Genomic DNA, 12,742 nt, shown 5'->3' on the forward strand with positions numbered 1-12,742 from the left:
GGCCAGGGACCTTATATTCCTCACTTTACGTCTGGTTTGTGTGACACCTGCTGATAAGCATCTCTTAATTCAGGTGGGACTTGGAAAGGCTTATAAGCCGGTCGAGGACATGTTGAGAAGTGTTTCCGATGGATTTTTCTGGGGACAGCATAGATAAGGGGGGAAGGGTAGTGGCAGGGATGGAGAGGAAGAGACAGTTGTTTGAGAAACAGGTAGTAAAGTCAGGAGTTGGTGTCAGGTTCTAGGGAATGATGGAAATACATCAGTTGAGAAAATGGAACTCAATTTGAAATTAAGCCTTACTACATCTGTTAAACACTTGAGAAAATTTGCACCCTAAGAATTCTGATATTCCCCCAAATCTGTCATTCATAATAGAGCCGTAGTTTCCTTTCTGTTTCGATTTTTCCTGTTAACTTCCCACCTTCAAAGCAGAGCTGGTAATTCTGGCTGAGTCCTTCAATGCCATCCCCCTACTGTGGGGACATGGGGTCTAGATTCTGTTTTTATAAAATGGTGGGTTTTGGGTTTTTGTTTTGTTTATTGAGATGGCGCCTCGCTCTGTTGCCCAGGCTGGAGTGCAGTGGCGCAGTCTCGGCTCACTGCAATCTCAGCCTCCCGGGTTCAAGCAACTCTCCTGCCTCAGCCTCACAAGTAGCTGGGATTAAAGGCAAGCACCACCAAATGTGGCTAATTTTTGTATTTTTAGTAGAGACGGGGGTTTCACCTTGTTGGTCAGACTGGTCTCGAACTCCTAACCTCAAGTGATTTGCTCGCCTCTGCCTCCCAAAGTGCTGGGATTACAGGTGTGAGCCACCGTGCCCTGCCGAAACAGTGTTTCTTAAAGTCAGTGTCATATGTTACCTAGCCAAAATAATTTTTACTTTAGAAAATTTTGCTGGGTGGCCGGGCGCAGTGGCTCACGCCTGTAATCCCAGCACTCTGGAAGGCTGAGGCAGGCGGATCACCAGGTCAAAAGATTGAAGCCATCCTGTCCAACATGGTGAAATCCCGTCTCTATTAAAAATACAAAAAATTAGCTGGGCGTGGTGGCAGGTACCTGTAATCCCAGCTACTTGGGAGACTGAGGAGAATCGCTTGAACCTAGGAGGCAGAGGTTGCGGTGAGCTGAGATCACGCCATTTCTCTCCAGCCTGGGCAAAAAGGGTGACTGAAACTGTCTCAAAAAAAAAAAAAAAGAAAAAGAAAAAGAGGCCGGGCGCGGTGGCTCAAGCCTGTAATCCCAGCACTTTGGGAGGCCGAGACGGGCGGATCACGAGGTCAGGAGATCGAGACCATCATCGCTAACACGGTGAAACCCCGTCTCTACTAAAAAAATACAAAAAATTAGCCGGGCGTGGTGGCGGGCGCCTGTAGTCCCAGCTACTCTGGAGGCTGAGCCAGGAGAATGGCGTGAACCTGGGAGGCGGAGCTTACAGTGAGCCGACTCCAGCCTGGGCGACAGAGCAAAACTCCTTCTCAAAAAAAAAAAGAAAAAAAAATTGTGCTGGGCATGGTGGCTCACGCCTGTAATACCAGTACTTTGGGAGGCTGAGGTGGGTGGATCACCTGAGATCAGGAGTTCGAGACCAGCATGGCCAATATGATGAAACCCCGTCTTTACTAAAAGTACAAAAATTAGCCAGGTGTGGTGGTGTGCACCTGTAATCCCAGCTACTCAGGAGGCTGATGCAGGAGAATCACTTGAACCTGGGAGGCGGACGTTGCAGTGAGCTGAGATTGTACCACTGCACTCCAACCTAGGTGACAGACTGAGACTGTCTCAAAAAAAAAAAAAAAAAAAAAAAGCCGGGTGCAGTGGTTCACGTCTGTAATCCTAGCACTTTAGGAGGCCAAGGCGGGCGGATCACGAGGTCAAGACATTGAGACCATCCTGGCCCACATGGTGAAACCCTATCTCTACTAAAAATACAAAAATTAGCTACTCAGGAGGCTAAGGCAGGAGAATTGCTTGAACCCAGGAGGCGGAGGTTGCAGTGAGCCAAGATCGCACCACTGCACTCCAGCCTGGTGACAGAGTGAGACTCCGTCTCAAAAAAAGAAAAAAAATTTTATTTTGCTTTTGTAGACTATGAATATGCATATGCATATCCTAACTGGAAATTCTACAGTGGAAAGGAAAATACCATGACAAAAACTTCACACTGTCCCATTGTCTGATAGCTCTGAGATTATGCTTTTTTAAAAAGCTTTCAGGACTTTAAAATAAGAATGTCAAAGTGAAAGAACTGATACACCTTCCTGCAAAACTAGCGCCTAGCCAGGACCCTTTCTGAGTGCGTGCGGTGTCTTAGCTCTTTTTATGTTGTATTTTAATTTTTTTGTCCTGGTATTGCATTAATCATGAGCAATGGTTTCCTTTTATTCTTTGTCTCAATTTTTTTTTTTTTTTTTTTTGTCCTTGAGGCTACTGCGGACTTTTTAGCAATTTGTTGTAGTTGTTGACTATCAGCATATTCACCAAATTAAGTGAAACTCTTCATATGACAATTATAAATTAAAGTGACTAAGGAGTTCAAATTAGAAAAGAATGCAATGTGCAGATTAGCTCTGGATTTTTCCTAGTATCCCATTATAATGTTAGAAGTTATATGATTACATATTTCATCATTACATATCTTTCGAAATGAAGAGTAGAATCTTAAATGACTCTGAACTGTAGTACAGAAGCAAGGTGCCATTTGCTTTCTTCAGTACTGGTGCTCAATTTACCAAGATTTACCATCTTGTTTCCTGAACACTAGGTGGTGCTCTTGGTAAGCCAAACTTCTAGGAAAAAACTGGAGACTTGAGCCAAGTCAAGTGGATAAAAGAAACTTGCTGAAACTAAACCTGCACGTTATGCACACGTACCCTAGAACTTAAAGTATAATAATAAAAAAATAAAAATAAATAAAATATATGAATTATAAAAAAAAAAAAAAAAAGAAACTTGCCGAGATCTGGAATACTAATTACCAGTTGATTCATAGATAGGAAAGAACAGGTTAGGATCTCAAGTTCTTTGAGGGGACACAGCAGGCCAAGAATGTGTGCTTGTTCAAACAAAGACTGATCTACAGAACACTTTAGTCTCCCTAAACCTGTTTTCAAGCATTTCATCTTTCACTCTGAACATGTAACATAGTAGTCTCCTGCAAGAAAGAAACCGGTACCCAGATACGGCAAAACAAGATCATGCTTAACAGGGTATCTTCTAGAAGGCAAGACCTGTACTTCTGCACTGTTTCTTATAGTACTCTGAACTATGTGTTTGCCTCTACCTGAGAGGTCTGAAAGAGCAAACAGGGAGTTTTTGATGTTAAGTGCATGTCAGGGCTAGGTATTCTCATGTTCCATGGTTATACGCCTCTGCAAATAAACACCTTAATGAACACCGATTCTTCTCTAGACTTCTGAAGAATCAAAGTTATAGGCATATTTTCAAGCTAGAACACTCTTGAGACCCAGATCATTTCCAGGTTGTAAGCATTTGTGGTAAACTAAATATATAACCTGGATTTGCATGAAAGCTGGGAGAGTACCTTTTTTTTAAAACAAAAGATTCCTCATAGGACTCATTCTATGTATTTGTACGCCTTTAAAATAATTCAATAGGTAAATATTGGCTGGACATGGTGGCACATGCCTGTAATCCCAGGTCTTCGGAAGGCCGAGGTGGGTGAGTCCCTTGAGGCCAGGAGTTTGAGACCAGTCTGGGCAACATGGTGAAACCCTGTCTCTACGAAAAATACAAAAATGAGTCAGGTGTGGTGGTGTGCATCTGTAATCCCAGGTAGTCGGGTGGTTGAGGCACGAGAATTGTTTTAACCTAGGAGGTAGAGGTTGCAGTGAGCCGAGATCGCGCCACTGCACTCCAGCCTGGGCGACAGAGCGAGACTGTCTCAAAAATTAAAAAAAAAAAATTAAAATTAAAATATATGTGTGTGTGTGTGTGTATGTATACATATACGTATCTACACACGTCTAAGTGGCTTTATTTTTATATGGACCCACATATGTTTGTTGTTTTCTAAACACCAAATATTCAAACAGCCACCTTCATGCGATCCATGTGCAGAGGCTGGAGTCCAGCTTCTCCACGAGTCGTTCGAATTGTTGGGTTTGTATATCGTCTGGTCTCACTGATGTATGGCATTTTATTGTGCAACTACACCACAAGGGAGCACGTGTGTGTGTCCTACTTTCTAACCCTTCGTAACTGTTCTGTTCTCAGCTGCTTCCCTACCTTTTTTTCAGTGCCCTTCATTGTATTTCCAGTTGGTCACCTTGTAGCTTAAATTGAGTTAGTTCATCTTTTTCCTTTGCTGAGTTACTTCAATTTTTTGCAGCTTCATCAGTGATTTTTCCCTCTTTGGTCCATTTTCCTTTTGAGATTTAAATTTCTAACTTCACATGTTAATTTTTATTTCTGCAAAGGCCTGTTTAATTCAGACTAGATATTGGTAGTTTTCTTCTGCCTATGGTTGAGAATTTTCATCAGCTGTAAATTAATTCTCACTTTTTTCTTCAGGTAGTTTTTATGGATGTTATCTTCTGTTTTCTGCTCATTTTAAAAGGTTTTATTTTCCTTGTCTTGCAAAACCAGTTGGTTCTCTGTAGGCAGGGGCAAGGGTTTTGTGTGGCTGAGTTCCTTGATTCAAGAACGTTCTGTTGATAAGTTAAATGCCACCAGTTAAGTGCTGGCATTACAGGTGCCAGCCACCACACCTGGCCTGTTTTTTTCCTTTCTACTGCCACTCTAGGCCCCTGCTGCCCCATCTTTACCCTCTAGTTTCCACCTGACTCTCAGCCCTCACGAGGGTTCTGATGCTGGCTCTAGTGTCAGATGTGCTTTTCTCTGCCTCCACATAAGGTGAAGCTTTTTGGCCAAGCGTGATGGCTCAATCCTGTAATCCTAGCAACTTTGGGAAACCGAGGGGGGCAGGATCGTTTAAGCCCAGGAGTTCAAGACCAGCCTGGGCAACATAGAGGGACAAAAAAATAAAAAAAATTACCCAGGCATGACATGTGCCTGTGGTCCTAGCTACTCAGGAGGCTGAGGTGGGAAGACCACTTGAGCCTGGGAAGTCAAGGCTGCAGGGAGCCCTGATCATTTCACTGCACTCCAGCCTGGGTGACAGAGCAAGACCCTGTCTCAAAAAAAAAGGACAAAGTTGAATTTTTTTTCTGTCTCATAGATATGCTGTAGGCACAGATTATGAGTGACGGCTGTCTTTTGTCTTTATGGTTTTTGGAAGACGACGATAGAGCTTTAGATTTAGGAAGCACCCAATATTCCTTGGAAAACCAGAAGCTCCAGTACCTTCCTCTTAAATGTAAACACACAAGCAAGAAGTACCAGACATTTAAGGAAAATTTTCAGCATGAAAGACAAAAATTGAAACAGAAAAAAATGTTAAATACTGTATTAATTAAGAGATTACGTACTTTAAAATTGGAGAACAAAAAAAGAGTTCCTGAAATTTAGAAACGTGATAGCAGACATCATATCCTCATCAGAAGAATGGGAAAACAGATGTACCCAAAGTCAAGACGAAGATACACAGTAACTAGAGGAGAAAATAATGGGTTCAAACCAGTAAAGGTCCTGCCTGGACAAAGGAGTGCCAGAAAGAACAGAGAATGGAGGAAGAAAATGTTTCAAATGTCCCAAACTGGTGGGGTGTGATTTTACAGTCTGCATTCCTAGCACAGAGGTTGACAACTGGCACACATTAAAGCACACTATAAAACTACGGAGCCCTGGGATAAGAATAGTCTATGAGCTTCCACAAAGAAAGATTACACAGAAAGAATCGGAAATAAGAATGGCTTCAGATTTCTCAGTATCCACACACAGGAACCTAGAAGCAGTGAGGCAATTCTTTCAAAATTCTGGAACACGATTTCCAAAGTTACCAATGAAATGTAGTGGTAAAACAAAGATACTGGTCTCAGAAAATTTATCATCCATGCATTTCTACAGGAAGTATTAGAGGGCATGCTCCATTCAGTAAATCAAGGAAGATGAAGACATGAGATCCAGGAAACAGAGTGGTGAAGGGAATCTCTAGAACACAGGTGAAGGGAGACCCAAGAAAGACAGCTGTGCCCCAGGCGGTAAGGGCAACCAGTTCAGATGGACGCAAGTTAGAAGTCACAGGGAACAAACAAAAAATGAAGACATTAAGGGAAAAAGTAAGTTGTGGAAGAAAGTAAAGTCAACATGATTTTACTGTATGTCTCAGCTTTGACTAGCACAGCCATAACAGGAACACAAACCTGATCTCGGTTACAGCATAATAACAGAAGACCAGGGGAGATAGATGTCTGCTTGCCTATGTGTGGTAGAGATGGAGGAACCTTGGAGAGACAGCTGCCATGTGGAGAAGTTAGGAGAAAATGCGTAACACTTGAGAAAAATCAAGATGCAGCAATGCAATTATATTATCTAAACTACTGGGCGGGGAGATATCCAAAGAATCATTTAAAACAGTTCAAACTTGTTTTCTCAGGGGAAGAAGGTGAGGGACTACTGTTTTTTAATTTTTTTAAATTAAGAATTAAGAATTAAGGCAGTTTTTTTTTTTTTTTTTTTTTTTTTGAGACACAGTCTCGTTCTGTTGCCCAGGCTAGAGTGCAGTGGCACAGACTCACTGCAACCTCTGCCTCCCAGGTTCAAGTGATTCTCCTGCCTCAGCCTCCTGAGTAGCTGGAACTATAGGTGTGTGTCACCACACTAGGCTAATTTTTGTATTTTTGGTAGAGACAATGTTTCACCATGTTGGCCAGGCCGGTCTCGAACTCCTGCCTCAGTGATCTGCCTGCCTTGGCCTCCCAAAGTGCTGGGATTACAGGCTGAGCCACCATGACCAACTGGGACTACTGTTTTTCTTAACCACAGACAAGTTGATTTAGCCACTTGAACAAAATTAAACAAGAAAAGGAAAGCCCACGCTCAATTCCTGGCTCTCTACCATTTACAAGCTTTGTGACTGTGAGCAAGTCACTTCTCTGATCCTGTTTCAATTATAAATGGAGACAAAATTTGCTTTGCCTACATTTTGCATGTACTAGGAAAAAAAAGTATAAAGGTATTTTGTAGAAGACATTTGGAATAATTTTGGCAGAAAACATCCTAATCTCAATGAAGTAAAGACCTTATCCAGTAACTTTTTGACCCCAAGGATATCTTGTTCAGAGCAAAAACTATCAATAATTTTTGACGATTGTTTAGTAATTATTTAATAAAAAGAGCTTCAGTTACTCGCAGCTGTTTAGGCTCTCCCTATCTTGTGAAGTGGCTTACATTTAGTGTGTTCTACTTATGAAACTATTTCCAGCTCACGAGGCCATGCCCTGCACACATCTCACTGGTTCCATGGTACGTACTTGTGCATCGCCATGGTTCAGATAAAATTCAAACCAAAAACAGAATCTGGGGGATAAATTCATGACCTGAGAAGTCTAAACAATTATCTTTGAAGCAATGGAGACTAGATAGTTACTTCTGAATATTTATAAACTGAAAAAATCCAACATACAATTATGTTATTAGATATGACATAAATATGTATCATTGCAGTTCATACCCAAGCACAGCTCTCTTTCTTGGATCACATGCACTTTGGGAAAATAATCTGACGCAGTGCCTTGCACCAGTAATTTAATTTAAATCTAAGCTATAAAGTAAGACCTGTCATTAATAAAAACAACACTCCTGCTTCCACATGATTCACATTTACAACTGATAAAACCGTTAGCTATTCAAAGTTCATTAACCCAATTTTCTCTCTCTGCAATTATGCTATCATATTGTTAAAGGAAAGGGGAATAATCCTCGTTGAAGGCCTACTTTGTTCCATGCATTGTAAGGTACTTTGCACACTGTATTTCATTTAGGTCTCATACAACTGTTTAAGGTGTATGAGACCTAAGGCTTTTTTTATATACAAAAAGCACTTCTCAAACTTCATCTCAAACTCATTTGCCCTTTCCTTCAATCCACCCAGCTATATTTCAGTGCAATTCCCAAATGTTCTAAGGCTGGAAAATAACACCATGGGAAATTTTTTTTTTAATAACAGATGTATAAACATGTATTTTGATCTCACCTTCATAAGAGCTCTCATATTTTAGTGTATGACTACACAAGTTAAACTTTTTTGCATATACACAATGGTACATCTATGACAATTAGAGATAAGTGCCTAACCCCACTTCCTTTTGCAGCAGAGGGGTGATACAGATCTGTCAACAGCTATGAATGTTAAAATAATTGTAAAAGTCCTATTAAAAGGGCAAGAATTCAAGTGCTGAGAATCCAAACAGAATTCATGGATCCCACACACAGTCCAATGACCCCAGGGATGTTTCTAAAATTGTTGAACTCCTATGTTTACTGTTCTCTTTCCTTCATTATCATTTATAGAAAGTTACACCAAATGTCCTGCACTAAGCCAGAAAAGCTTTATCTGATGAAAGGGATCATTTGGAAAGCCAATGTATGATAAAGGATTAAAAAACAAAGACAGCTGGAAATAACCACCATAATGTTTTCAAGAACATTTATACATCTTTTTAATTAGATTAGCTTTACAAGCAACTTGAGAGCTCTTTCATAATGAAACACTGCTTTTCAAATTACATGACTGTATAGTCTATCTGCATATAAATCCTGAAAATCTTTGCCTACTATTGATAAAGGTCTGTGTTTTACAGCTGGTTAATGTGTTGAATAAAAACAGCATTATGAAGCTTTATCTTTAACCAGGATTAAACACATATAGGCCACAAACAGTTTTAAATTTTGTTTGAAAGAGAGTCCTGCTTGGTGACAAGTTAATAGTCCCACTAACATGAAATGAATGGATATTAAAGAAATGGCTATCCTGATTTCCTGATCTTTTCACAATGATTTCCAAGAGAGTATATAAACTTTTCCAAAAAATATACAATTTAAGACCTGTCTGGCAAGCACAACCCACAGATAGTAGAATCTGATACTTTTTACAACTGTAGAGGTACACATTTGAATGACAACAGGGGCTCCCAAATTAAAAGGCTGTGGCTGTACATCTTGATAATCAAACAAACCTCCCATCAACATAAAACAATTTCTACTAACCCTAAAAAAGATAATGCTTTTGAGTTGTGGCCTAACGCCGCGCACTGTACTATAGACCAGATGGCAAAGACAACTTGCGCTCCCGGGTTGGGCTGGCAGAGGCACTTACTGTAGAGAAGTGATGTTATCATCTGGAAGGAAGGGGAAGAAGTAGAACAAAACTGAATATGGGCGAGGAAAAAACAACAAGAAACCCTCACTTTCTCCTGCAAATTCTCCTAAGTGAGGTCACTATACTGAACATTCAATCCCACCCTAAGTCCACACTGTTGGCCTCGCTACCCAATTTTTTTTCATGTTTTACATGAATAGCAACGGCAATCTTTCAATAAAAATTACTGAGCTTCCCATAGAAAAGGTCTCTAACTGAATACAAACTATACAGATGCTAAAAACAGTTGAAATATACAGAAAATTTCTGTATACTCACATTTTGGCAAAGAAGATCAAGGACAGAGATAGAAAACCTAAGCGGGCAAGGTCTTACACCCATAATTCATGCAAAATATGGATACCACCCTTTAGGTTTTGCTAAAAAGCCTAGGAAAGTGAAGTCTAAGCCATCCGTCCCAATGCATTCTTTAAATAACAAGTCTGGGAGGCCTTGTGTGATTTTCTAATATTCCTTCGTTGTTTAAAAAGTAAATAAAACCCATGAAACAAAATAAAATTATCTGATTTTGCACCTGTTTTGTTTTTTCTAAGCTAAACATCTTTCAGTACAGGTAAGAAGGCTGGCATCACATCTGGGAAATGCCTTAACAGATATGTGAGGAGTTACTGCACATTAAGTCGGTAACAACACACTTCGGTTTCAATGTGTACATAATCTCCCCTTGATGCTCTTCAACAGAGACAAGGTTCTTGTCTGCAGATCAGATAGATCACAGCATTAGGAAAAAAAGTAAGCAAATTTGGAAGTACGATCAATTTAAGGAGAAGCAAAAGGAAAAGACTTAGAAATGGGACATTATTGTCTACATCTACAGGATACATATACCTGAAAGCTTATGAAAGCCCTTATCTTAGGAACTTGAAGCTGAGGATAATCTCAAGTTCACTTAGTGCCAGTCACTTTAGTTTTTTAAAAAATTTAACTTAAACCCCAGCCTAGGCAACATGGCAAAACCCCGTCTCTACTAAAAATACAAAAATTAGTCAGGCATGGTGGTGTGTGCCTGTAGTCCCAGCTAGTTGGGAGGCTGAGATGGGAGGATTGCTTGAACTTGGGAGGCGGAGGTTGCAGTGAGCCGAGAATGCACCACTGCACTCCAGCCCGGGTAACAGAGCAAGACTGTCTCAAAAAACAAAGAAAAAAAAAATTAAACTCTTCTTATTGTGTCTTTTTCCTCATAAAACATTAACTAAAAGTTATTGGTAGTAAATGGCAACTGTTTTACAATTAGGTTTCATTACTGACAATGTCAAAAAAAGCAGCAATCTTGAAGAGTTCAAATTAGTGTAAGATAGGAAGGACTACAAAACAATCTGATTTTTCAGTTGTAATTAAAGTGCTCCTTTTCTTATTTTAAGTAAAATAAAATTAATCATCAGTCACTGGCAACAATCATTATTAAGAGGTCTTTTAGGGGCAAAATTTAATAGTATGAAGAGGTTTACAAAAATAGATTGAAGTTATTTTGAGGAATAATACTGTAATTTTTTCTCAATTCAGTTTAGATAAATTGTACCTAATATAGAAAAATTATCCCAAATTCAAACTTGATATACAAAAGGGAGAGATGAAATGAACTCAGCTAGGTAACAGATCTGGCAAAATATAAGAATGAAAAAAATTCTACACAGGGCACTTATTTCATATCCAGACGTAAAAACCATTTTCAATTAGTAGCTTATCTTCTTCCTGTAAGCAATCACAGATTCCAAGTTGATCATGCAGTACAAAGTCACAGCAGTCAAAATCTTCTGTTTGATGCAACACAAAAAGTTGTTTCTGTTTCCTTATTAAAATGCGAACTGGTTGTCTATTTTTCTTTATCCCATTTATTCTTATTCACAAGTTAACAAATAGCGTCAACAATTATTGTAGGTGAAGTGGGGTATTGCTGGATCAAAGGCTCTAGAAGACGTCTTTACCGACTGAATCTGAAGGTTTATTGAGTTCAACCCTCACACCTTTTTCACCTGCAAGGCAAAAAAAAAAAAAAAAAAATTCATTCATTCGCTAAGCACCAGAGAGCTTCTGCTACTGCATTCCACTGAATTCCTAATAGTATGCACAATATTTCAACTTTGCAAACATCATCTGAAAACTATCACATTTGTACTTTCAAAAACTTCCCTCAGCATTTTATTGTCATGAGGTTTCGAATAGTAAACCTTCAAGGATAAAACTATCCTCTACAGAGAGATAATGATTTTGTCTTTTTATTTTAAAAGCCATTTGAATTTCTTCAACAGAGTGTTCAGTGTTCAGTGTCTCTGAAAGCACACTAATGAGCTTCTGCCACAAATAATGGCTTTAAAAATACATAGAAAATGCATGAATATTCCATTTTTATGTAAGGTTGACGTGCGATTACCAATGGCTCTGGAAGACATAGCTAATCAGTAATGTGAATACTCAGTGGATTTTTGGAGATAGAAAGTAGAGTTAAAGAAAAGAAGGTAGGTGGTCCATCAGATGGGAAACAGACCCCCTGCTCTTGAAGAGGCAGTCCATAAGTGGAAGAGAAGGGGAACTGGCATAATTGAAGGATCTTCAGGTTCCGTACAGGAGTGCTGACTGACCTATGTACACCATTAGCAGATAGGGAATCTACATGTCTGTGTCACTTACTGATTTTGGCATTTCAATTCATCTTCTTTGTATTAATTTTCTTCATGTCTACATTTAACATGGAAGACCTAGAGTACTGTTTAGAGCACATACATTTGAAAAGGAAAGGGTATTAATTTAAGGAGTGAATGAGAGGAAACCAGATGGCCGTTACCTAGAGTTAAGTGGCCTTTAACTGAAAAGGATAATCACAGAAAACTCAGTTTGTATTTGAATAATTTACTCAGACTTCTTTGCCTCAAATTTTCCGCATCCTTTGACAATTTTTTTGGTTAAAGATAACAATGAAGATGACTTAAGTCTTCTTAAAAAACAAGGCAAATAAGAAATCTGATAAAAAACAAAAAGTAAGTATTCATGGTGTTAACAAAGACTATGCTTGAGTTTCCTGAAAGCATCACCTGATTGCAGGGTATTTCTGTACCAATATATCCTGGCCCCAAATGATGTTTACCTGTTAGATATTTTACTTTAGCTCGTGCTCTCTCATCTGCATCAAAATACCAAACAGTTATTGCGTACCTAAAAGAAAATTTAGAATAGGATAAGAATGATCACACTGCGGGGAAAAAGTGGTATTTTGCTGCAATGGTATATTAAAACTTGTAATGCCAAAATTATGCCTAAATTGGAATGATATAAAAGGATAAATTTAACAGCTTATTTATACAGTAACCTCGGTGCTAAAGAGTATAGCTGAGAACCAGGGGATGCTAAAATTGATGCCTGAAGTTGATGAGTTTTTGTGACTTTCTTAACACTTATTTCAATTACGTATTTTTTGCCAGGGAACTGCAGATCCGAAAAAGACA

At 39.3% G+C, this 12,742-nt stretch overlaps 1 protein-coding gene across 2 annotated transcripts in view; it reads right to left on the reverse strand.

Moving 5' to 3' along the window:
• Positions 1-8,553: 8,553 nt before the first annotated feature.
• EGLN1 (egl-9 family hypoxia inducible factor 1) overlaps positions 8,554-12,742 on the reverse strand; it is a 61,279-nt gene continuing 57,090 nt past the window's right edge. The window contains exons 4-5 of one of the 2 annotated variants that reach the window (XM_030935179.1): positions 12,385-12,452; positions 8,554-11,275 (exon numbers count right to left, since the gene is read on the reverse strand). In XM_030935179.1, the coding sequence (XP_030791039.1) occupies positions 11,211-11,275; positions 12,385-12,452 (133 nt within the window). In that variant the 3' untranslated portion in view covers positions 8,554-11,210. The remainder of the gene's footprint in view (positions 11,276-12,384; positions 12,453-12,742) is intronic. The other variant, XM_030935180.1, reaches the window with a different exon arrangement.

This window comes from Rhinopithecus roxellana, chromosome 8, assembly GCF_007565055.1.
Source record: "Rhinopithecus roxellana isolate Shanxi Qingling chromosome 8, ASM756505v1, whole genome shotgun sequence".
Taxonomy (NCBI): Eukaryota; Metazoa; Chordata; class Mammalia; order Primates; family Cercopithecidae; genus Rhinopithecus; species Rhinopithecus roxellana.